The sequence below is a fragment of the Notothenia rossii genome (assembly GCF_949606895.1).
Source record: "Notothenia rossii genome assembly, chromosome: 6".
Taxonomy (NCBI): domain Eukaryota; kingdom Metazoa; phylum Chordata; class Actinopteri; order Perciformes; family Nototheniidae; genus Notothenia; species Notothenia rossii.
Window position 1 is genome coordinate 5,204,827 of NC_136909.1, and position 26,492 is coordinate 5,231,318.

Genomic DNA, 26,492 nt, shown 5'->3' on the forward strand with positions numbered 1-26,492 from the left:
CGATCACAGAATTTACCGCATAATCAGCAAAATGGCGCAGATTTTTAAAAAGCCGCATATTTATCAAAAGGCCGCATAATCCCCCATTTTTCCACACAAAGTTGAGGGAAAAAAAGTTAACTCGTCTTGACGTGACGTCATCAGCTCGCGCATCACAGAATCTAAACAACACTGTATAGAGTGAACGTGTGGAGCTCACACGATAGAGAAAACACCAAGATGAAAAAATCTAATCCATTTTATTTACTGACGAACATTTCTACTAAAGACCGGGCAAAAAGTGGGGGGAAACTATTCTGCACCCCGTGCAACTGTGTGTTGGAGGAGCATAAGAGAAAATCGACGGTGGCGACCCACTTTGATTCATTCAAACATTCGAAAATGCTTTCTGCTGCTGCGGACAAGAAAGCCATTCAACCAACGTTCACCGAGGCATCAACCTCCAAAACCCTTTCGACGGCTACAAGAAACGAAGTGAGTAGCCTACAAGATTGAAGCTGCTCAGATAACGAACGAGTAAATGAAAACAGAATGAGGCGGAGAAGTGTGTGGGTGTATGAGATTAAAATAGCCCAATTGCTTTTACAATAAATAAACATTGAATGTGTTTAATTGAATAGTAAAGGGGTTTAACGTTAGTGGCACGTTGTGTGTAATCAAGGAATTTAGCCCGCATAATCAAGGATTCTTGCCCGCGTTTTTCTGGAGGGTCTATTTGACCCTCACATCGTACAAGGAAAGACTTCAAGAGAAACCCCACAGTTTAAAGGGGAACATGGGAGAAACCTCAGGGAGAGCAACAGAGGAGGGATCCCTCTCCCAGGACGGACAGACGTGCAATAGATGCTGTGTGTAAATTGAAAAGATAATACATTTACAACACAGGACACATTTAGAGTCACACAGGATCAAAGACCAACTATCACGATGTGTCCTCAGTTAGATTCCCTCGTCTCACAGCTCGATAGCAAGCTAAGACTTTCTTTTTGCCGCTGCTTTTAATTGAACTATTCACATCTCACACGGCACTGTAACTTTTATTCACGTACCTGTGTTATTATCTTTGCTTTTTAATGTTTCTAATGTGTGTTACGCTCTTAATGTGTTTCCTTTCTGTAAAGCGCTTTGAATTGCCTTGTGTTGAAAGCGCTTTATAAACAAACCTGCCTGAAAAGCTCTTGTTTTCTGCAGCAGACGAAGCACAGATTGTAATCTCATGAATGTTTAAGGCACGGGAACAGAGTGTCCTGGCTCAATGTGGAGCACCCAGGTGGGGATTTAAACCCACAACCTCCTCCTCCAGAGGGGGGACGCTTCTGTCCGTCGGGCCCCTGAATCCACATCAAGACATCTGTGTCTCCTGGCCTCAATCAGCGCTCCTCAAAATAATCCTGACCTCACGTTCACATCAACAAGAGCTCCTTCCAAGAACCACTTTTATATTAATACATTACTTTCAAAAACTGGAGCTACGGCATTCAGAGGGGAAATTACCCACGACAGAAACCATTGTTTAGATGAGGTCAGTGGATGAGGGATTTCAAATGACTGTGTTTTTTAGGAACAATTTCCAAACATCAGCAGGAGAGGACTCTTTAAAGTAGAGACACTACATACTGATATACACCTGAACATCAGCAGGAGAGGACTCTTTAAAATAGAGACGCTACATACTGATATACACCTGAACATCAGCAGGAGAGGACTCTTTAAAATAGACACACTACATACTGATATACACCTGAACATCAGCAGGAGAGGACTCTTTAAAGTAGAGACACTACATACTGATATACACCTGAACATCAGCAGGAGAGGACTCTTTAAACTAGAGACACTACATACTGATATACACCTGAACATCAGCAGGAGAGGACTCTTTAAAGTAGAGACACTACATACTGATATACACCTGAACATCAGCAGGAGAGGACTCTTTCAAATAGAGACACTACATACTGATATACACCTGAACATCAGCAGGAGAGGACTCTTTAAAGTAGAGACACTACATACTGATATACACCCGAACATCAGCAGGAGAGGACTCTTTAAAGTAGAGACACTACATACTGATATACACCTGAACATCAGCAGGAGAGGACTCTTTAAAGTAGAGACACTACATACTGATATACACCTGAACATCAGCAGGAGAGGACTCTTTAAAGTAGAGACACTACATACAGATATACACCTGAACATCAGCAGGAGAGGACTCTTTAAAGTAGAGACACTACATACAGATATACACCTGAACATCAGCAGGAGAGGACTCTTTAAAGTAGAGACACTGCATACTGATATACACCTGAACATCAGCAGGAGAGGACTCTTTAAAGTAGAGACACTACATACAGATATACACCTGAACATCAGCAGGAGAGGACTCTTTAAAATAGACACACTACATACTGATATACACCTGAACATCAGCAGGAGAGGACTCTTTAAAGTAGAGACACTACATACTGATATACACCTGAACATCAGCAGGAGAGGACTCTTTAAACTAGAGACACTACATACTGATATACACCTGAACATCAGCAGGAGAGGACTCTTTAAAGTAGAGACACTACATACTGATATACACCTGAACATCAGCAGGAGAGGACTCTTTAAAGTAGAGACACTACATACTGATATACACCTGAACATCAGCAGGAGAGGACTCTTTAAAGTAGAGACACTACATACTGATATACACCTGAACATCAGCAGGAGAGGACTCTTTAAAGTAGAGACACTACATACAGATATACACCTGAACATCAGCAGGAGAGGACTCTTTAAAGTAGAGACACTACATACAGATATACACCTGAACATCAGCAGGAGAGGACTCTTTAAAGTAGAGACACTGCATACTGATATACACCTGAACATCAGCAGGAGAGGACTCTTTAAAGTAGAGACACTACATACAGATATACACCTGAACATCAGCAGGAGAGGACTCTTTAAAGTAGAGACACTACATACAGATATACACCTGAACATCAGCAGGAGAGGACTCTTTAAAGTAGAGACACTACATACTGATATACACCTTAACATCAGCAGGAGAGGACTCTTTAAAGTAGAGACACTAAATACTGATATACACCTGAACATCAGCAGGAGAGGACTCTTTAAAGTAGAGACACTACATACTGATATACACCTGAACATCAGCAGGAGAGGACTCTTTAAAGTAGAGACACTACATACTGATATACACCTGAACATCAGCAGGAGAGGACTCTTTAAAGTAGAGACACTACATACTGATATACACCTGAACATCAGCAGGAGAGGACTCTTTAAAGTAGAGACACTACATACTGATATACACCTGAACATCAGCAGGAGAGGACTCTTTAAAGTAGAGAAACTACATACTGATATACAACATCAGCAGGAGAGGACTCTTTAAAGTAGAGAAACTACATACTGATATACACCTGAACATCAGCAGGAGAGGACTCTTTAAAGTAGAGACACTACATACTGATATACACCTGAACATCAGCAGGAGAGGACTCTTTAAAGTAGAGACACTACATACTGATATACACCTGAACATCAGCAGGAGAGGACTCTTTAAAGTAGAGACACTACATACTGATATACACCTGAACATCAGCAGGAGAGGACTCTTTAAAGTAGAGACACTACAGACTGATATACACCTGAACATCAGCAGGAGAGGACTCTTTAAAGTAGAGACACTACATACTGATATACACCTGAACATCAGCAGGAGAGGACTCTTTAAAGTAGAGACACTACATACTGATATACACCTGAACATCAGCAGGAGAGGACTCTTTAAAGTAGAGACACTACATACTGATATACACCTGAACATCAGCAGGAGAGGACTCTTTAAAGTAGAGACACTACAGACTGATATACACCTGAACATCAGCAGGAGAGGACTCTTTAAAGTAGAGACACTACATACTGAGATACACCTGAACATCAACAGGAGAGGACTCTTTAAAGTAGAGTCACTACATACTGATATACACCTGAACATCAACAGGAGAGGACTCTTTAAAGTAGAGGCACTACATACTGATATACACCTGAACATCAACAGGAGAGAACTCTTTAAAGTAGAGACTCTACATACTGATATACACCTGAACATCAACAGGAGAGGACTAAATGTTTTTACTGTTGGTTGATTGTTCAGTGTGTACCTGCATCTGGCCTGCATGCTAATAATAATAATAATACATTGAATTGATATAGCGCTTTTCAGAGTCTCAAAGTCGCTTTACAGCTAACAGCATGTAGCATCAATCATTGCTTCTCTGCTTTGGATAAATGTTATTTCATTTATTTAACACATGCTACTTGTTTTAGATAAAGACACACAGACTGTAGTTGTTAAGACGACTGTTTATGTCGTTGTTTAGACATTTTAGCAGTTTTATTGTGTCACTTCTTTGTACTTTTTTGTCTTTTTGCTATCACTCTTGTTATCGTTTGTGGTCGTGAGTCACTATGGAAACCAGAGCAACTGAGAGACAAAAACATCAGGATGACATCCAGAAACGAAGTGGACAGAGGCCAAGAAGAGTCCCAGAGAACAACAGCAATGCTCCAAATACTACAGTATCACATAACGTCAGTCGTTTTGTGTCTCTTTTAGTGCCTTTTGTAGGTGAAATGATTAGGGTGGGTGATTAGTGAACCAGATGATGGTGTATTCAAATATTTATTAGGAAATGGGATAATGTTTTGCAATTTTTATGAATACAAATGATATCAAATACCTTCATTAGAAAGGATTTTATTAGAGGTGAAACTGCTAAATAAGAGATAAGTTGTGTGTGTGTGTGTGTGTGTGTGTGTGTGTGTGTGTGTGTGTGTGTGTGTGTGTGTGTGTGTGTGTGTGTGTGTGTGTGTGTGTGTGTGTGTGTGTGTGTGTGTGTGTGTGTGTGTGTGTGTGTGTGTGTGTGTGTGTGTGTGTGTGTGTGTGTGTGTGTGTGTGTGTGTGCGTGTGCGTGTGTGTGTGTTCAGATTTCTGATGGTAGTTTATACGATGCTGTGGGCTGACAGCACCGCCTGCTGGACAAGAGAGGGAAGTGAGGAGATTGATGGAAAAATAAATATAATTTTGTTATATCGTTATAATTTATCCTAATAAAATATATTGTATTACAATAAAATATAACATAATCTTTACAATGAGTAAAAATTAAGCATTTCCCATTTCTGTAAAAAAACAAATGAAAACAAATCAGTATAACAATTACAATCAAGGATAAATAATGATAATAATAATACACATTACTCCATTATTTTAGTCCTATAATAAACTGTGATTAAAAAAACTATTATAAGTTTAGTAAATACTACATTTCTTTTATATATAATCCACATTATCGCATGTTGCTGTTTATAATCACTTTATTTGAAATACAAAAAAAACAGTCAAATTAATAATACAGAAGAAAAAAATTGCTTTAAAAATTAATGTAATAATCTTAATTTTTGTCACAATTTTAATACTTTGAAAAAATAGTTACTTCAAAAAAAGAAACCACTCTTTATCGTCTCTGTCTTTATATTTGTATTTGATCCCAGCATGTTTTCCACATTATGCCTGCTGCTCTTTATAATAAAGCCTACATGCCCCCCCCCCCTCCCCCCCTCATCACGACTGTTCCCCCAGCGGAGCGGGAGCACCTGTCTCTCTGATCCAGGCTTTGTCCTGCTGCTATTCTGGGTTATTCAGTAATGTGAGTGAAATCTCATGAACCATCACAATGGGAGGGTTTGTGGGGGGGGGGGGGGGGGGGTGTCCTCTCCTTTACCTGTGACTAAAGAAGGCGTGGGGGTATTTATAGAACATATAATAATATGCTTTGTTTTGCAACGAGAGGCGTCAGTATAAATCCTGAGGCAGCAGCAGACTGTTTCCTGCATCGTCTGGATATCATCTGCTCATATGGTGAGTATACACACATTTCAATTAATTTACATTAATAGGTAGATAGAATTACTCAGGTCTTGTACTTGAGTAAAAGTAGAAGTACTCAGATCTTTTACTTGAGTAAAAGTAGAAGTACTCAGATCTTTTACTTGAGTAAAAGTAGAAGTACTCAGATCTTGCACTTGAGTGACAACATCAGGAGGATACGTCCCCTCCTGACCCAGAAAGCGACGCAGGTTCTGGTCCAGGCTCTCGTCATCTCACGCCTAGACTACTGCAACTCCCTCCTGGCTGGTCTACCTGCATGTGCCATCCGACCTCTGCAGCTCATCCAGAATGCAGCGGCTCGTCTGGTCTTCAACCTTCCTAAATTCTCCCACACCACGCCGCTCCTCCGCTCCCTTCACTGGCTTCCAGTAACTGCTAGAATCCACTTAAAAACACTGGGACTTGCGTACCATGCTGCGAATGGATCTGGCCCTTCCTACATCCAGGACATGGTTAAACCGTACACCCCAGCAAGTGCACTCCGCTCTGCATCGGCCAAACAGCTCGCTGCACCTGCACTGCGAGGGGGACCCAAGTTCCCGTCAGCAGAAACACGTGGGTTTGCTATCCTGGCTCCAAAATGGTGGAATGAGCTCCCCATTGAAATCAGGACAGCAGAAAGCTTACACATCTTCCGGCGGAAACTGAAAACTCATCTCTTTCGACTCCACTTCGAGCGATAGAATTACTAGCAAAGCACTTATATACTAATAAAGGACTGGCTTATCTAAAGCCAGTTGAGTAGCACTTGAAATGTTTGGCTCTATGAAACCTGCTGTACTTATATGATTCTGTTTTCTTCAAGGTTGTATCTTCCTGGTCGAATGTACTTATTGTAAGTGGGATAAAAGCGTCAGCTAAATGTAATGTAATGAGTAAAAGAAGAAGTACGCAGATCTTGTACTTGAGTAAAAGAAGAAGTACGCAGATCTTGTACTTGAGTAAAAGTAGAAGTATTCAGGTCTTGTACTTGAGTAAAAGTAGAAGTATTCAGGTCTTGTACTTGAGTAAAAGTAGAAGTACGCAGATCTTGTACTTGAGTAAAAGTAGAAGTACCAGAGTGTAGGAATACTCTGTTACACTAAAAGTCCTGCATTCAAAATGTTCCTCAAGTAAAAGTAGAAAAGTATTCTCATCAAAATATAGTGAAAGTAGCGACAGTAAAAATAGTCATTGTGCAGATTGGTCCATTTCAGAATAATAGATATGATATGTTTTATAATGATTGATCATTAAAGTGTTCTCAAAGCTGGTAAAAAAAAAACTAGAAGATGAACCAACCGGGAAGAAGGGGAAGAAAGAGGAGGGTGAGGGAAATCCAGATCATTTATTTTAGACAGAAACCAGGAACCAACCAGAAACACAAGGGAAGACAAGACTATACACACACACACACACACACACACACACACACACACACACACACACACACACACACCATAATCACAAAGATAAGACACAGGTGGGGCCAACAGTTGAACAAAATCAGCCAATCAGGGGAAGACAGGAAGTCAAACCACAGAAGACACACAAAGTTTTTATTGTATATGATGGTATGCTTTGATGAATTATACATAATGCCGATGATAGCGGATCAATATTCCCCGAGGTCTCTGAATACAGATGAACAAGAAGATGATGGTCAATAGGACGGAGCTGCAGATGTCCTATTAATGTTTTATTGATTATCTCATGTCTGCAATGAGGAATGAATGAAACAAAGAATATTTGACTTGGTAATGGAGGTAAAAAAGAGAGGGAAGAGGAGGCAAGGGAAGGAGGAAAGGAGGAGACAAGAAGAGGAGAGAATGTGAAAGGAGACAGGGTAACTTGGAGAGAGTCCGAGTCCGACCCTTGTCAATTAACCACAGGGGTCCCTCAGGGCTCTGTTCTCGGTCCCCTCCTCTTCTCCTTGTACACAAACTCACTCGGATCAGTCATTAGCCTGCATGGTTTTTCATACAACTGCTACGCTGACGACACCCAACTAATTCTGTCCTTTCCCCGCTCAGAGTCAGTCACAGTCAGGTCGTCGCACGCATCTCTGCTTGTCTAGCAGACATCTCTCGGTGGATGTCTGCTCATCACCTCAAGCTCAACCTTGACATGACTGAACTGCTTTTCCTTCCGGGAAAAGATTGTCCCACTCTTGACCTAACAATCAACATCGGCACCTCTATTGTTTCCCGGACTCAGAATGCAAGGAATCTGAGTGTGACCCTAGATAACAAACTGTCCTTCACTGCAAACATCTCTGCAACAACCCGCTGCTGCAGATACACTCTTTACAACATCAGGAGGATACGTCCCCAGCTGACCCAGAAAGCGACGCAGGTTCTGGTCCAGGCTCTCGTCATCTCACGCCTAGACTACTGCAACTCCCTCCTGGCTGGTCTACCTGCATGTGCCATCCAACCTCTGCAGCTCATCCAGAATGCAGCGGCTCGTCTGGTCTTCCTAAATTCTCCCACACCACGCCGCTCCTCCGCTCCCTTCACTGGCTTCCGGTAACTGCTAGAATCCACTTCAAGACACTGGGACTTGCGTACACTCTAAGAAAAATCCGTAAAATGATGGCCAATGTGGTGTAAAATTTTACTGTTTAAGTACTGTAATCGACTTTTACATTACTTTTGCCGTTGAAAACAGCGTTGCCAGGTCTGCTTATTATAAGTTTCCCCCAAGATTTTATTTGAAAATAGCAGGTCTACAAGCTCACAACGCGTCGCGTCGCGGCACGTTGTGATCTGCTATTTTCTAATAGTTGCTGTATAGGTTTAAAGTGCTCATGTGGCCCACTTCACTTCTTTTGGGCTTATTTTCTCTAGACCTTGTGGCTTGTTTGTGTCCCTCACAGAATCTGGCAACACTGGTTGCGCATTGCATTGTGGGTGCTTTTGCACGGTAAAAAATATCTGTGGCCGCCATTACAGGAATCCCGCACTGAAAGTGAACCTGAAAGTCTGCTCGGTAGGTTGGTTCATTGTGTTTAATTTGGGAATGGAACCTCATTTCTTAATCAAAAAGGACATTTATGGTAAACATAACATTTGTGTTAATGTTAAATATTTGTTTTATTACGTGTACGTCTGGCAGGTAACTCTCTTCTAACTGGCCCCAGTTAGAATATAGTCCTTAAGCAGTATCCCCCCGTGCAAAAGTTGGCCAGTTCATTGAATTGATAGGTAAAGTTTGTATTTATGGTTAGTTTATTTTCGCAGGTTTGTGTGTTGTTGTTTTATTAGTATCTTTCCAACCTGGCTAACGTTAGCTTCCATTGGCACAGTGTTTTCCCCCCAAACACCGCGGTCAATACAGCTATAATAATATCATATCGACTAATATATATTCGATAGGCTTTGTTGACATTTGAAGGTGTGTGTGTTATGTTGTGGTTACATTTGGATTAAAAGTAGTATTGTAAAAGGCAGCGGGCTAATGTTAGCTTCCATTGGCACAATGTTTTCCCCCCAAACACTGCGGTCAATACAGCTATAATAGTATCATATCGACTAATATATATTCGATAGGCTTCGTTGACATTTGAAGGTGTGTGTGTTATGTTGTGGTTACATTTGGATTAAAAGTAGTATTGCAAAAGGCCGCGGGCTAACGTTAGCTTCCCGTTAGCTTCCATTGGTACAGTGTTTTCCCCCCAAACACTGCGGTCAATACAGCTATAATAGTATCATATCGACTAATATATATTCGATAGGCTTCGTTGACATTTGAAGGTGTGTGTGTGTTATGTTGTGGTTACATTTGGATTAAAAGTAGTATTGCAAAAGGCCGCGGGCTAACGTTAGCTTCCCGTTAGCTTCCATTGGTACAGTGTTTTCCGCCCAAACACTGCGGTCAATACAGCTATAATAGTATCATATCGACTAATATATATTCGATAGGCTTCGTTGACATTTGAAGGTGTGTGTGTTATGTTGTGGTTACATCTGGATTAAAAGTAGTATTGCAAAAGGACGCGGGCTAACGTTAGCTTCCCGTTAGCTTCCATTGGCACAGTGTTTTCCCCCCAAACACTGCGGTCAATACAGCTGCCAAAATCTGGACAAACTTAATGATTATTATCCACTTTCTTCTTACCAGAGAGGTGCGAGGTTGCTCATTCCTCTTAAACACATGCCAACATGGAGCTTGTGAAAGATGTGGTTAAGAAAGCCATACCATCGCTCAGTAGTGATAAGATGGATGCACTCATGGCTAGACTGGTGGAATTAGGAGTTCAATGTGAAGATGACCTGATCCTTGTGGATGCCCCGGACATTCAGGACACTCTGCCACTCATTCAGTGCAGAAGACTCGTTAAGGCTTTCCAAGGAGGTAAGTTTTTTTATTTGTAACCCTAATCTGCACAGTACTGAGGGGTGGACAACACCGACAAAATCAAATATCACCATTATGTATTTATGACTATGTAATGTTAACAGTTGGGTAAGTTCAGTTCATTCTTTAAAATCAGGAAAACACAACAGGTATCACAATATGATACCCAAAATCCTATTCAATAATCTCATATGATATATCAATATATTGCCCAACCCTGTATACTGTCTGTACAAATTCACAGACCCTTAAGGGTCCATTTGTACCCCTGGTGGTCTCCAACGGACATTGAAAACCAGTGTATTAATTAATTAGTAGCATCGGTGATGTGGTTAATTTATGGGGTATGTCATCCATAGATTCACAAGCTGCACCACAGTTCAGAAGCCCTGGCCCTGGCCCTACATCTACACCTCTGCCACAGAGTGATGATCTGTCCCCAACACCACCTGAAGCACCACCTGCCCATACCCCATCTGCCCACTCCCCATCCTGTGAGCCATATTCCATACCATGGCACAAAATGCCCTCAAAGCTCATGGATGTGTTGGGTGAAAATAAATGGGTAAAGTCGAAAGAAAGACTACAGATGGTTCGGATCGTTGTTGATGATTACCTCCATAAACACCCTGGAAGACCTGGTAGATCCAAGCTGATGGAAATCGCCAAGAACATTGTAGGACAATATCCTCTGTCTTTCAAACAGACAGAGCCCTTTGGAAATATGCCGTTTGCAAAAGATGGTTGTGGTCCTCTCTTTACCCAGCTAGAAAACAGAGTTGAAAATATTAAGAGAACATCAACCCCAGGAAAGAGGCGAGCAGAGGGTGGAGAGGGTGAAGTTCAGCGGAAGAAAAAGTCAAGAAATTCCGATCGTTATGGATGTGTGGAGTGGGATGTTGCTGTAAAGGGAACTGAGAGTAGAGCAGAACTGCTGTCAAAACGAAATGAATTGAAAAGTGCCTTCAAAACCCATGATCCTCAGGTAGGGCTCCAACCATCCATTATGTTCTTGTGTATGTATGGATTACTTTTTGATTGAGTAATTGAGAGGCTAATATTTGAGTTTGATTTATTTTTGGTATATCAATTCAAATTGGTTTTGTATAACTAACAAAAAATAACTGATCTACAAGTTCACAATGGGACTCGTTGTGCGCTTGTATATCAGCTATTTTCACCCGAAATTGATTTATCTGTATTTATATTGATCATTTGTTTTATTATTGATTGAATTTATTAGTTTGATTAACTGTTGCCTCATATCTTTAGGAGTCATCTGTTTCGAAAACTGATGGCTGAAACATATCCCATCCAGCGTGAAACCATCAACGACGGAACCAATGTAAAGGTCCTAAAGGAAGAGTGGCCATTTCTTTTTGAAGCTGCTCACCTGTTTGATCATGCATATAGACTCCTTGGCTTTTCGTTACAAAACAAGCTGGCACAGGAGCTTTCCAAAAAAGAACCGGGCATCAACAACTTCCTTGACACCAAAGGGATGAAGATGGGTGAAGGTCCAGTACAGCTGATCTGTGGCATTGTGAGATACTTCAAGGAAAACCCTGATCACCTTTTCTGCAAAAATGAGGTACATTTTATGGATTTTAAACCCCACTTTGCGCTGCTGATAATATCGAAATTGGTAAACCATCTCTCCTGGAAACGAAGATAAAAGGAAATCAGTAAAATCCTTGATTTATTTTCCCGACCAGGAGAAAATCCCTCATATAATTATACACTTCCATCCCGGCAGAGCTCCTCTGTCTTGGAGGACCAAATGCTGTCCCCTAATAGAACAAGGTCTTGTAAGGACAGACTTTCCCCCCCTGACCGAAAAGGATTCTGATCCTAACATTAATCGATTATGTTTGTGTAAACAATATTTTTTTATAACTACTATTAACATTATTGTCTATGGTTGCCTCTGATACAGACGCTGGCAGATGGTCTATTTGCCTGCCTGACTGTGTGTTTGCGTACATTGGAAACATAAAATCAACACATTCATATGTGTATCTTTGTTGTTTTATTTTTCGAAAACAGTACTCCGCAGATGCTGAACTCAGCCTCCCCTGTACCCCATGCATCCTAATCAGAGGTTTGTAGTTGAATCATTTTTGCATCCCAGCAAGCTTGGAGATATGTTCTCCATTTGTTCTTAGGTTTACTGATGAGACGATTTGTTGTGATGAAAAGGTATAGAGTTGGTTGATTTTGTTTTGTAAATGGTGCTCAGAACTATGTTGATTAGGGCCAAAATCTTTAAATTTAAGTACACTTGTATGTAAAGTCTGACAAACTAAATGTAGAATACCTTTTCAAAGTATTTGTTGCTTGTTCTTACCATAACCTGTGTTTGGGCTGAGTATGGAAGATTTGGCACGTGTGTACGTTATTATTTTTTTAAATTACTAATACATATTGTTTTTGTGATCTATGTTTAAGGTGACCATCTATTCCAGATTGCTGTTGATCAGGAAGTTGTGAATGACCACATCACCTCCCCCATTGTGGCCCTGAGCTATGCTTTCTGCTTGTTTTATGTCTGCAACATTGAATATCCAAAGGAGATGTCTCTTACCCTGGAATTCATGCAAAGGTAAGCAGCTCATTGTTTTGAAATGTATAAGCTGGGGTATTCAAATTCTGAGACTGAGGGCTTCCCACCAGACAAAGCATGTAAAAAGGTATCCACTCATCGTCCCTTAGATTACTAGCATAGTTGTGCTCAATTCCAGGATGCTTATGGGATCATGATTATTAAATATAATATATATTATATGTTTTGATCCCATTGACACTCTACAATCGAGCCAAGATATTCATTGCTCTTTGACAGGGGTCTTCAATGTTGTTCAGTCCAAGGACCCCTTAGCTGAGAGAGATGAACCAGGGACCCAAATACTGCCTAAAATTGTATTGCAGATTCAACTTTTTCATAGAGTTCATAGACCTGTTTGACAGCACTATCACCAGTGTTGTGTAAAGTTTGTTTGCTTACACATGATCTTTTCTATTGTTTGTTTCATGTTAATGTGTATTATCAAACATATAATCACTTAAACCCTCAATACTTAATAAATGTTCCTATAACACAGGCAGCACATTTTGCAGCTTCCTGTTGAAGGCCCATGCTCTTTCATATAACTTCAGACTACACCAAGTACATAGAAAAGGTCTGTCCTAAGGCATTTGGCATTTATTAGGCTCTGACACTGGGTGATTGGGAAAACATGTACAATATTCCTAACAACTATCTCTGAGCTATCTCTTTAACCAAAGACACACATTTAGGCTATTCTATGTGAGCTGCTTTTGTGACTAATATAACAAAATCCATACCAGGATTCATGCCCCAATGTTAATACTTGTTGTGTAACGTGTACATTTGCACCGAGTGTCACAGTTACCACTCCACTCAACGTTTGACGCCTGTGCTCTTGTTGCAGATGAGCTTAGTGGTTGTGTCACACTTAAGATTGACTGAAATCTGACAAGTAGACTGCGATATTGAAAGTAGCAAATTTAGATGCAGTTTTAATGCAGTGGTTGTATGTGTGAAATCAAAATTGAGCAACTATGTTATCTATTTTGTGACTAAAATGTATATAGACTGTGTACAATCATAATCGATGCAAATAAATCAACCCTCTTTACCTTGGTTGCCTGTAAAGCTGCTGCAATGAAATCTGGACCTCCGTCTTTGTGCACTGGATCACAACTCGCCTATCGTGATTATGTGAATTGGTCTGCATTATGAGAATACAAACAAACATGATCCACCTATAGTATGTAGCCAATAACCAAAACCATTGTGGATTTAGTAACTCCTCCTGTCAAATGTTCACCTGTGCATTTAACAAACTATAACACCGCACACTGTCACCTCTAAATTGTATATGTATGTTTAACAAACACACAACTCCACGATAAATGTAGCAAATACCAAGACATTTTACATATAAAATATAGAGGCTGCTACAGTAGGCTGCTGTAGGCTATGTCACAGTGGTGATTATGACAGGAAAAGTCACTAAATACACTATATAGCCTAGTTTGTCAGCACAAAATAATAGTTTTGTTAATTCATATTGTAAAGGTGCATAATGTTTGTATTCTCAAATGCAAACCTATTACCACCACCGAGGAGTGGTGATCCAGAACGGGTTCAGAGGGACCAGAAAGAGGTCCCACTGTCATTGAAACAATCTTCCCGGACAGCACTGTTTACAACAGACTCGCCGGCCATTTTTGACGGCTCATGTAAATTATATATTTTTTTGTCACAAAATAGACCATTACTCATTGTTCATTAATTTTAGACATACATTTCAGATTAAAAGTTTGTTATCAATCGTCACAACTTCTTTCAGCACTCGTGACTACTAGCGACTACTACTAGCTGTGCTACTCATGCACTGAGTTAACGGTGCCCTGAGATCGTTCATTGCACGTACAGTATATCCACACAAGTCACAGGTGCACGGGTTATGCTGAGATTTCCAGTATAGTATGTTGGTGATGAGCAGACTTTAACAGCACGTTGTCTGAGTTGCTCAGCTTACAGGAGCAAAGTGTTATTGTAGTAGTAGTATTTTGCAACATTAGCTGTAGATGGAAACACACACACGGGCATGGTGGAGAAAACAAATGTATGCTATTTTAGACGGCTCCACTCCTGTAGAGCCACACTACAAGTAGTATCTCAGCTTTGTCTGCATGTTACTCTTTAGTTCAGTTTCATTCATTTAGTTGCATGTGCAGCTAAACATATTTCTGTTTCCTTAGAGTTTTCTTTGGAATGAATCCTGACCGAGGGTCCAAGGCTGAGATGAAGGGGAAGAAACAGCATCACATTCCTCCAAAACTGTCGAAGCTCGTGACTGAGCTGAAGGAATTTGACTGGCACATGTGAGCTTTCCTCAAAGCTCAAAACCGAACTTTTTGGACTGGACTTTTGGACTAAACATACCAACACACACACACTTAAAAAAAAAAAAAGTTTACTTTTTTTTAATTTGTCACTGCATGTTCTCCTACAGGTTGGGGCAGCGCCTGTCAGCGGGGAATGTTGAGTGGGAGGTGTAGGACGGAGTTGCTACATCCTCTTGGAGGGGGCTCCTCCTTCCTCACTGACAGGTGAGCCAGTAGGGTGCAACAGCAGTGGCAAACATTGGGAGGAATTTATAACTACTAATTTGATCTTGAGGCGCACATGTACACACAGCCCGACCTCTAACATCATGGTGTTAAGAAAAAGGTTATTGTTGCTGTTATTTTACATACTTGAATGTATGTTCATGTTAGGGTTTTACAATTGTATGGAAATGTCTTAAAAAAAAAACATTTGTATGGCACTCAGGTAGCGAGGGGTAAAATTATTGCCCACCACCACAGATTCTTTGGGTTCAAATCCCCCATGTTCGGGGGGAGGGAAGTTGGGAGGGTGATATTTGTCACTGCATGTTCTCCTACAGGTTGGGGCAGTGCCTGTCAGCGGGGAATGTTGAGTGGGAGGTGTAGGACGGAGTCGCTACATCCTCCTGGAGGGGGCTCCTCCTTCCTCACTGACAGGTGAGCCAGTAGGGTGCAACAGCAGTGGGAGAAAAGTTCAGTTTTTTCATTTCATCATTAAATGCACTTTATACATTAGCAAAAAGGAAATAAATGCACTTGTATGGAAAAAATGGTATACATTTTGTTCAATTTCTATATATTGTGCTTTATTCAGTTTGCTTGAAAGTGTAATGATTGTTATTTATTTAGTATTAGGATATATATATATTTTTTATCCCAAGATTTAAAAAAAAAGATATTGGGATTAACGGAAGTGTCTGTAAATAGTACATACTAAGGACTGTTAAAATACGGAATTGTCCGTATTAGGATTAACAGAAGTGTCCGTAAATATTACGGACAAAGTCTTGTTAATCTACAGAAATATCCGTTATAAGGTTGACAGAAGTGTCCGTATATGGTACAGACAAAGTCTTGTTAATCTACAGAAATATCCGTTAAAGGGTTGACGGAAGTGTCTGTAGAATAACGGACAATGTCCTGGCAGCAAATTACCAGCACTTTGTCCGTTTTTCAACGGATTTTTTTTTTACAGTGTACCATGCAGTGAATGGATCTGGCCCTTCCTACATCCAGGAAATGGTTAACCGGACACCCCAGCACGTGCACTCCGCTCTGCATCAGCCAAACAGCTCGCTGCACCCGCACTGCGAGGGGAGCCCATGTTCCCATCAGCAAAAACACGTGGGTTTGCTATCCTGGTTCAAAATGGTGGAATGAGCTCCCCATTGAAATCAGGACAGCAGATAGCTTACACATCTTCTTCAGACTGAAAACTCATCTCTTTAGACTCCACTTCGAGAGATAGAATTACTAACAAAGCTCTTATATACTAATAAAGGACTGGCTTATCTAAAGCCAGTTGAGTAGCACTTGAAATGTTTGGCTCTATGAAACCTGATGTACTTATATGATTCTGTTTTCTTCAAGGTTGTATCTTCCTGGTCGAATGTATACTTATTGTGAGTCGCTTTGGATAAAAGCGTCAGCTAAATGTAATGTAATGAGATGAAAGGAAAGACAATTTGGGGTTAATGAGAAGGGGAAACAAGAGAAGAAGAGAGGTTTTTCGTTAATTTCCTTTCTGTTCCTTTCGTCTCCTATTCTCTCGTCTCCTTTCCTTTCCTTTTCTAATGTGAGGAGAGGAGAGGAAGAAGGGGAGTAGGAGACAAGCAGGAAGGAGAAAAAAGCACAGGAAAGTAGAGGAAACATGACAGGAGGGGGGGAGAGGAGAAGAATAGGCAGCGAGGAAAAAAGGAGGAGAGGAGACAAGAAAATAGGAAAGGAAAAGAAAGTGAGGAAAGGGAAGGAGAGGGAATAGGGAGACGACTATACAAGAGAACAGGAGAGGGAAAGGAAGGGGAAAAGTGAGAGGAAGGAAAAAGGAAGAAGGAGGAAACAATAGGTCCTTCCCTTAGAGAGAAAAGGAGATGAAATAGGGAGTACACAAGAAGAGATGAAAAAGGAGGTGAGGAGACGAGAGCAGTAGAGGAAAAGGAAAAGAAAAGGAGAGGGGGAAAGGAGGAGAGTCGACAAGAAAACAGGAAAGGAAACTAAAGGGAAGGAAAGGAGAGGGAATAGGGAGACGACAAGAGAACAGGATAGTAAAAGAAAGGAATTAAGAAGAGGAACAAAGGAGGTGAGGAGACAGGAGAGTAGTAGAGGAAAGGAAAGGAAAGGAGAGGGGAAAGGACAAGAGTAGAAGAGGAAGGAGAGCAATTAAGGAGAGAAGAGGAGATGCAAAGGAAGGAAATGAGAGCATAGGAGAGGAGGAAGCAACAGGTACAACACACTTGATAATAATGTAATATACGTCTTGAAGTTTGTTTCAGCCTGAAGCGACAGAAAAATAAACTCATCACAGCAGGATCCTCTTCAGACACCGAAATAAATACAAATAAAGAAGTAAAAGTCCACGAGGTTCCCAAACCCCTCAGAGTTAATCCTCCGTCAGACGGCAGCTGTCCACGCTCTGTGTTTTATTCCACATTTCCTTGGCAGACATGTGAATAACTGTAATCCGTGCTGCTCGCAGGGACTTCTGATCAAACCGAGCTCAGCTTCCTGTCAGCGGCCCAGAGAATAATCCCCCCCCCCCCTGAGGTTTAGGGTGCATACTCATAAATAAAAAATAAATACGGAGGCTGGAGTAAATATTTCCACAACAAGCTGACAGAGTAATCCTCCTCATGACATGTGGAAACTTCATGCAAAGAATGACTACACTGCTGCAGTAATGTTGTACTATTTTTACATTTTATTTTATATTATGCTGATATACTTCTACTGTATATCAGAAGCAAATATTGTACTTTTAGTTCAACTACATTTATTTAACACTTTTAGGTATGTTATACAAACAAAATTACACGATTTTCACAAGGTACACTGTAAAAAGAAACATGACAAAATAATACTCATATCAGTATGTAGTGTCTCTACTTTAAAGAGTCCTCTCCTGCTGATGTTCAGGTGTATATCAGTATGTAGTGTCTCTACTTTAAAGAGTTCTCTCCTGCTGATGTTCAGGTGTATATCAGTATGTAGTGTCTCTACTTTAAAGAGTCCTCTCCTGCTGATGTTCAGATGTATATCAGTATGTAGTGTTTCTACTTTAAAGAGTCCTCTCCTGCTGATGTTCAGGTGTATATCAGTATGCAGTGTCTCTACTTTAAAGAGTCCTCTCCTGCTGATGTTCAGGTGTATATCAGTATGTAGTGTCTCTACTTTAAAGAGTCCTCTCCTGCTGATGTTCAGGTGTATATCAGTATGTAGTGTCTCTACTTTAAAGAGTCCTCTCCTGCTAATGTTCAGGTGTATATCAGTATGTAGTGTCTCTGCTTTAAATAGTCCTCTCCTGCTGATGTTCAGGTGTAGATCAGTATGTAGTATCTCTACTTTAAAGAGTCCTCTCCTGCTGATGTTCAGATGTATATCAGTATGTAGTGTCTCTACTTTAAAGAGTCCTCTCCTCCTGATGCTCAGGTGTATATCAGTATGTAGTGTCTCTACTTTAAAGAGTCCTCTCCTGCCGATGTTCAGGTGTATATCAGTATGCAGTGTCTCTACTTTAAAGAGTTATCTCCTGCTGATGTTCAGGTGTATATCAGTATGTAGTGTCTCTACTTTAAAGACTCCTCTCCTGCTGATGTTCAGATGTATATCAGTATGTAGTGTCTCTACTTTAAAGAGTCCTCTCCTCCTGATGCTCAGGTGTATATCAGTATGTAGTGTCTCTACTTTAAAGAGTCCTCTCCTGCCGATGTTCAGGTGTATATCAGTATGCAGTGTCTCTACTTTAAAGAGTCCTCTCCTGCTGATGTTCAGGTGTATATCAGTATGCAGTGTTTCTACTTTAAAGAGTCCTCTCCTCCTGATGCTCAGGTGTATATCAGTATGTAGTGTCTCTACTTTAAAGAGTCCTCTCCTGCCGATGTTCAGGTGTATATCAGTATGCAGTGTCTCTACTTTAAAGAGTTATCTCCTGCTGATGTTCAGGTGTATATCAGTATGTAGTGTCCCTACTTTAAAGAGTCCTCTCCTGCTGATGTTCAGGTGTATATCAGTATGTAGTGTCTCTACTTTAAAGAGTCCTCTCCTGCTGATGCTCAGGTGTATATCAGTATGTAGTGTCTCTACTTTAAAGAGTCCTCTCCTGCTGATGTTCAGGTGTATATCAGTATGCAGTGTTTCTACTTTAAAGAGTTCTCTCCTGCTGATGTTCAGGTGTATATCAGTATGTAGTGTCTCTACTTTAAAGAGTCCTCTCCTGCTGATGTTCAGGTGTATATCAGTATATAGTGTCTCTACTTTAAAGAGTCCTCTCCTGCTGATGTTCAGATGTATATCAGTATGTAGTGTCTCTACTTTAAAGAGTCCTCTCCTGCTGATGCTCAGGTGTATATCAGTATGTAGTGTCTCTACTTTAAAGAGTCCTCTCCTGCTGATGTTCAGGTGTATATCAGTATGTAGTGTCTCTACTTTAAAGAGTTCTCTCCTGCTGATGTTCAGGTGTATATCAGTATGTAGTGTCTCTACTTTAAAGAGTCCTCTCCTGCTGATGTTCAGGTGTATATCAGTATGTAGTGTCTCTACTTTAAAGAGTCCTCTCCTGCTGATGTTCAGGTACATATCAGTATGCAGTGTCTCTACTTTAAAGAGTCCTCTCCTGCTGATGTTCAGGTATATATCAGTATGCAGTGTCTCTACTTTAAAGAGTCCTCTCCTGCTGATGTTCAGGTATATATCAGTATGCAGTGTCTCTACTTTAAAGAGTCCTCTCCTGCTGATGTTCAGGTATATATCAGTATGCAGTGTCTCTACTTTAAAGAGTCCTCTCCTGCTGATGTTCAGGTGTATATCAGTATGTAGTGTCTGTACTTTAAAGAGTCCTCTCCTGCTGATGTTCAGGTATATATCAGTATGTAGTGTCTCTACTTTAAAGAGTCCTCTCCTGCTGATGTTCAGGTGTATATCAGTATGTAGTGTCTCTACTTTAAACAGTCCTCTCCTGCTGATGTTCAGGTGTATATCAGTATGTAGTGTCTCTACTTTAAAGAGTCCTCTCCTGCTGATGTTCAGGTATATATCAGTATGTAGTGTCTCTACTTTAAAGAGTCCTCTCCTGCTGATGTTCAGGTGTATATCAGTATGTAGTGTCTCTACTGGGACATGTCTCCATGCTTTAATGTTCAAAAAGCTCTTAATTGTTTTCATACTGTCTGTGCTGCAGCACCTCTTTTTACTCTCTGTCTGAAACCAGAGCCCAGTCTGCTCCGATTGGCTAGCTGGCCGGGTCTGTTGTGATTGGTTAACCGCTTAGAGATGTCCCGCCTCTTAGCCACGTACAATATGTGCGCAAGAGTTATGTCGTGATGTCACTATGTTCAGGAAGTAAACCAAGGAGTCCAATGGAGGCGTTTCATGTTGGCAGTATTTTTACTATGACTTTTTGTCGATACTATTCTGGATCTATTAAAGTGTCTTGGTTGTTGAACTCCTGCAGGCTCCAAAGAAAGCGAAGAAGCGAACAGAGGGCGGCTCCAACGTGTTCTCCATGTTCGAGCAGCCGCAGATCCAGGAGTTCAAAGAGGTCGGTGCTATGAAGAAAGGTTTTTATTTCACGTTGAGTTTCTCTGCATAGTGGAGCATTCCTGTAACATCTTCAACTCCTGCAGGCGTTCACCATCATGGACCAGAACAGAGACGGCTTCATCGACAAGAACGACCTGAGAGACACGTTCGCAGCTTTAGGTACAGAAACACCTGTTCATGAGTATATTCACTCTGTTCATGAGTATATTCAGTCTGTTCATGAGTATATTCAGTCTGTTCATGAGTATATTCAGTCTGTTCATGAGTATGTTCAGTCTGTTCATGAGTATGTTCAGTCTGTTCATGAGTATATTCAGTCTGTTCATGAGTATATTCAGTCTGTTCATGAGTATGTTCAGTCTGTTCATGAGTATATTCAGTCTGTTCATGAGTATGTTCAGTCTGTTCATGAGTATGTTCAGTCTGTTCATGAGTATGTTCAGTCTGTTCATGAGCATATTCAGTCTGTTCATGAGTATATTCAGTCTGTTCATGAGTATGTTCAGTCTGTTCATGAGTATGTTCAGTCTGTTTATGAGTATATTCAGTCTGTTCATGAGTATATTCAGTCTGTTCATGAGTATATTCACTCTGTTCATGAGTATATTCAGTCTGTTCATGAGTATATTCAGTCTGTTTATGAGTATATTCAGTCTGTTCATGAGTATATTCAGTCTGTTCATGAGTATGTTCAGTCTGTTCATGAGTATATTCAGTCTGTTCATGAGTATGTTCAGTCTGTTCATGCGTATGTTCAGTCTGTTCATGAGTATATGCAGTCTGTTCATGAGTATATTCAGTCTGTTTATGAGTATATTCAGTCTGTTCATGAGTATATGCAGTCTGTTCATGAGTATATTCAGTCTGTTCATGAGTATATTCAGTCTGTTAATGAGTATATTCAGTCTGTTCATGAGTATATTCAGTCTGTTCATGAGTATATTCAGTCTGTTCATGAGTATATGCAGTCTGTTCATGAGTATATTCAGTCTGTTCATGAGTATATTCAGTCTGTTTATGAGTATATGCAGTCTGTTCATGAGTATATTCAGTCTGTTTATGAGTATATGCAGTCTGTTTATGAGTATATTCAGTCTGGTCATGAGTATATTCAGTCTGTTTATGAGTATATTCAGTCTGTTTATGAGTATATTCAGTCTGTTCATGAGTATATGCAGTCTGTTCATGAGTATATTCAGTCTGTTCATGAGTATATTCAGTCTGTTTATGAGTATATGCAGTCTGTTCATGAGTATATTCAGTCTGTTCATGAGTATATTCAGTCTGTTTATGAGTATATTCAGTCTGGTCATGAGTATATTCAGTCTGTTCATGAGTATATTCAGTCTGTTCATGAGTATATTCAGTCTGTTCATGAGTATATTCAGTCTGTTCATGAGTATATTCAGTCTGTTCATGAGTATATGCAGTCTGTTCATGAGTATATTCAGTCTGTTCATGAGTATATTCAGTCTGTTTATGAGTATATGCAGTCTGTTCATGAGTATATTCAGTCTGTTTATGAGTATATTCAGTCTGGTCATGAGTATATTCAGTCTGTTCATGAGTATATTCAGTCTGTTCATTAGTATATTCAGTCTGTTCATGAGTATATGCAGTCTGTTCATTAGTATATTCAGTCTGTTCATGAGTATATTCAGTCTGTTCATGAGTATATGCAGTCTGTTCATTAGTATATTCAGTCTGTTGAGTATATTCAGTCTGTTCATGAGTATATTCAGTCTGTTTATGAGTATGTTCAGTCTGTTCATGAGTATATTCAGTCTGTTGAGTATATTCAGTCTGTTCATTAGTATATTCAGTCTGTTCATGAGTATATTCAGTCTGTTCCTGAGTATATTCAGTCTGTTCATGAGTATATTCAATCTGTTCATGAGTATATTCAGTCTGTTTTTTAAAATAGGACCATGCATGATTGTATTTCTAACTTAGTAACATACAGTACATAACTTGTTTTTATAGTCTTTATTTGTTCATGTATTACCCCATATGGAAGTTACTTTCTTAAATCAACTTCTACCTCCCACTCAACCCTAACAAACAAAACGCTGGGGAGTGCATTTGTTAAAGTCTTTATTGTGTTAAAAAAAGAAATAACAATCACCACATTTAGGAAGAATAAAGAGTACTCAGTTGGGAAGTTAGTTGTAGCTGAAGCACATTGGTGGAGAAACACAATTAGAATTTATTTATCTTTCAAGTAAAAATACAAATTCATGATGTGGTTCTTAAGAGTCTCTCCTATTTTGTCTTATGTAAAATAATCTGGATATTTCTGGGCTGTTGACAAAACAAGCTACAATATTTGAAAGCATTTTTCCTTTCTCCATAACATCTCATTGATCAAACAATTCATCAGAGGAGGAGAAAATAGCCGTCAGATTGATCAATAATGAAAATAATCTTTAGCTGCAGCTCTAAATCTTTCTCTCCACTTTGTGTGCAGGCCGTTTAAATGTCAAGCAGGAGGAGATAGACGAGATGCTGAAGGAGGCCCCGGGGCCCATTAACTTCACCGTCTTCCTCACCATGTTCGGAGAGAAACTCAAAGGTGAGGACAGCTGGATATTTCAACACCAGGGCAATTACTGGAAGAAAACATGTAATTTTTTTTTAACAAATGTCTAAACCACACATAGACATAGATATTGACGGAAGCAGACCTAGTTAGTAAAGAGACACTAAAAAACTACAAAGATTCTAACAATGACTACAAAAAGATGCAGAATGTCCAGAAAATACAGAAAAAGACTACAAAGAGGCACAACATTATCGCAAATAGATCCAAATCTCTACCAAGATATAAAACATGTTTGTCCTCAGGTGCCGACGCAGAGGAGACGATCCTCAACGCTTTCAAAGTGTTTGATCCTGAGGGGAAGGGAACGCTGAAGAAAGACTAGTGAGTACAAAATAGGAAAACATAACAGTCCAGTTCTGCTGTTGTTTAAATATATTATAATGCATGCTTTCACTTAAAGAGGCCCGACGCTTTTTGTTTTCCATCCCCTGTAGTGTGTCATATAGGTTTTTGTGCATGTAAATGGTCCCAGTGTTTCTCTCTCTCACACTCCCCTCCCACCTGAAATGCCTTCATTGGAATCCTTTGTTTACTTCCGGAATATAGTGACATCACTATGTAACTCGTGATTCTATTGGATAGCGCTCCAACACATTGTACGTGACAGGCTAAGGGGCGGGACATATCTAAGTGGTTGACAAATCACAACAGGGCCGGCCAGCTAACCAATCAGAGCAGCTCTGGTTTCAGACAGAGGGTGAAAAGAGGTGCTGCAGCACAGGCATTATGAGAACAATAAAGAGCTTTGTGAACATTAAAGCATGGAGATATGTCCCAGTAGAGAAACGACATACTGATATACACCTGAACATCAGCAGGAGAGGACTCTTTAAAGTAGAGACACTACATACTGATATACACCTGAACATCAACAGGAGAGGACTCTTTAAAGTAGAGACACTACATACTGATATACACCTGAACATCAGCAGGAGAGGACTCTTTAAAGTAGAGACACTACATACTGATATAAACCTGAACATCAGCAGGAGAGGACTCTTTAAAGTAGAGACACTACATACTGATATACACCTGAACATCAGCAGGAGAGGACTCTTTAAAATAGAGACACTACACACTGATATACACCTGAACATCAGCAGGAGAGGACTCTTTAAAGTAGAGACACTACATACTGATATACACCTGAACATCAGCAGGAGAGGACTCTTTAAAATAGAGACACTACACACTGATATACACCTGAACATCAGCAGGAGAGGACTCTTTAAAGTATAGAGACACTATATACTGATATACACCTGAACCTCAGCAGGAGAGGACTCTTTAAAGTAGAGACACTACATACTGATATACACCTGAACATCAGCAGGAGAGGACTCTTTAAAGTAGAGACACTACATACTGATATACACCTGAAAATCAGCAGGAGAGGACTCTTTAAAGTAGAGACACTACATACTGATATACACCTTAACATCAGCAGGAGAGGACTCTTTAAAGTAGAGACACTACATACTGATATACACCTGAACATCAGCAGGAGAGGACTCTTTAAAATAGAGACACTACACACTGATATACACCTGAACATCAGCAGGAGAGGACTCTTTAAAGTAGAGACACTACATACTGATATACACCTGAACATCAGCAGGAGAGGACTCTTTAAAATAGAGACACTACACACTGATATACACCTGAACATCAGCAGGAGAGGACTCTTTAAAGTATAGAGACACTATATACTGATATACACCTGAACCTCAGCAGGAGAGGACTCTTTAAAGTAGAGACACTACATACTGATATACACCTGAACATCAGCAGGAGAGGACTCTTTAAAGTAGAGACACTACATACTGATATACACCTGAAAATCAGCAGGAGAGGACTCTTTAAAGTAGAGACACTACATACTGATATACACCTTAACATCAGCAGGAGAGGACTCTTTAAAGTAGAGACACTACATACTGATATACACCTGAACATCAGCAGGAGAGGACTCTTTAAAGTAGAGACACTACATACTGATATACACCTGAACATCAGCAGGAGAGGACTCTTTAAAGCAGAGACACTACATACTGATATACACCTGAACATCAGCAGGAGAGGACTCTTTAAAGTAGAGACACTACATACTGATATACACCTGAACATCAGCAGGAGAGGACTCTTTAAAGTAGAGACACTACAGACTGATATACACCTGAACATCAGCAGGAGAGGACTCTTTAAAGTAGAGACACTACATACTGATATTAAGCTGAACATTAGGAGAATAGGACCCCTTTAAACTAAACTGAAATTAAAAGATAGGATACTTTAAACATTAGACACTTTTGTAACGTCAATGCAGTGTTATACATACTAAATATAAGAATACATGTTTCCCTCACTGCTGCTGCTTGTGTTCACAGTGTGTCTCAGATGTTGACCACACAGGCGGACAGATTCTCCCCTGAAGAGGTCAGAGCTCCACCTCAGACTATTACTTTTAACTAAAGACATTATTCTCTTTGAATATTGACATATATTTGTTAACTCCTTGTTCCCAGCTGGGAGAGATGTTCACAGCGTTCCCTCCAGATGTGGCAGGAAACCTGGACTACAAGAACCTCGTGCACATCATCACGCACGGAGAGGAGAAAGACCAGGAATAAATGATCTTCTGATTTAAAAACAAACGTGCAGAAAATGAGCAGAAATACAAATAAACTGTCTCACGTTTTGTTTTGTATTATGGTATCAACACATTTTAATGTAGTCATAATAGTCGGTGTATGTGTCTATAAATACTGCAATCTCTTGATGTGTATTTTGTGAAATTAAAAGTTTGACACCAAGAAAGGAAGTGTGTTAATTAAATATATTAATATTTTGTCCACAACTGGTCGTACACTTTATCCAAGACATTTGAAGTACCATTCT

At 40.1% G+C, this 26,492-nt stretch overlaps 2 protein-coding genes across 3 annotated transcripts; both read left to right on the plus strand.

Annotated features, from left to right (window-relative positions):
- Positions 1 to 359: 359 nt before the first annotated feature.
- On the plus strand, positions 360 to 26,411 carry myl2b (myosin, light chain 2b, regulatory, cardiac, slow). Of its 2 annotated transcripts, none has more exons than XM_079690782.1 (7): positions 360 to 474; positions 20,904 to 20,990; positions 21,076 to 21,151; positions 23,460 to 23,564; positions 23,837 to 23,915; positions 25,982 to 26,030; positions 26,120 to 26,411. In XM_079690782.1, exons 1-7 carry the CDS (start codon positions 382 to 384, stop codon positions 26,222 to 26,224), a joined length of 594 nt encoding a protein of 197 aa, XP_079546908.1. In that variant the 5' UTR covers positions 360 to 381; the 3' UTR covers positions 26,225 to 26,411. The 2 variants fall into 2 exon arrangements, with proteins under 2 accessions (XP_079546908.1, XP_079546909.1); XM_079690783.1 differs by lacking the exon at positions 360 to 474 and adding an exon at positions 5,882 to 5,950.
- LOC307043114 (uncharacterized protein) lies at positions 8,553 to 15,713 on the plus strand. The gene is made up of 6 exons (XM_079687358.1): positions 8,553 to 10,315; positions 10,678 to 11,303; positions 11,591 to 11,909; positions 12,365 to 12,419; positions 12,767 to 12,920; positions 15,110 to 15,713. The coding sequence occupies exons 2-6, from the start codon at positions 11,293 to 11,295 to the stop codon at positions 15,234 to 15,236; spliced, it is 666 nt and encodes a 221-aa protein (XP_079543484.1). The 5' UTR covers positions 8,553 to 10,315; positions 10,678 to 11,292; the 3' UTR covers positions 15,237 to 15,713.
- Positions 26,412 to 26,492: the final 81 nt, after the last annotated feature.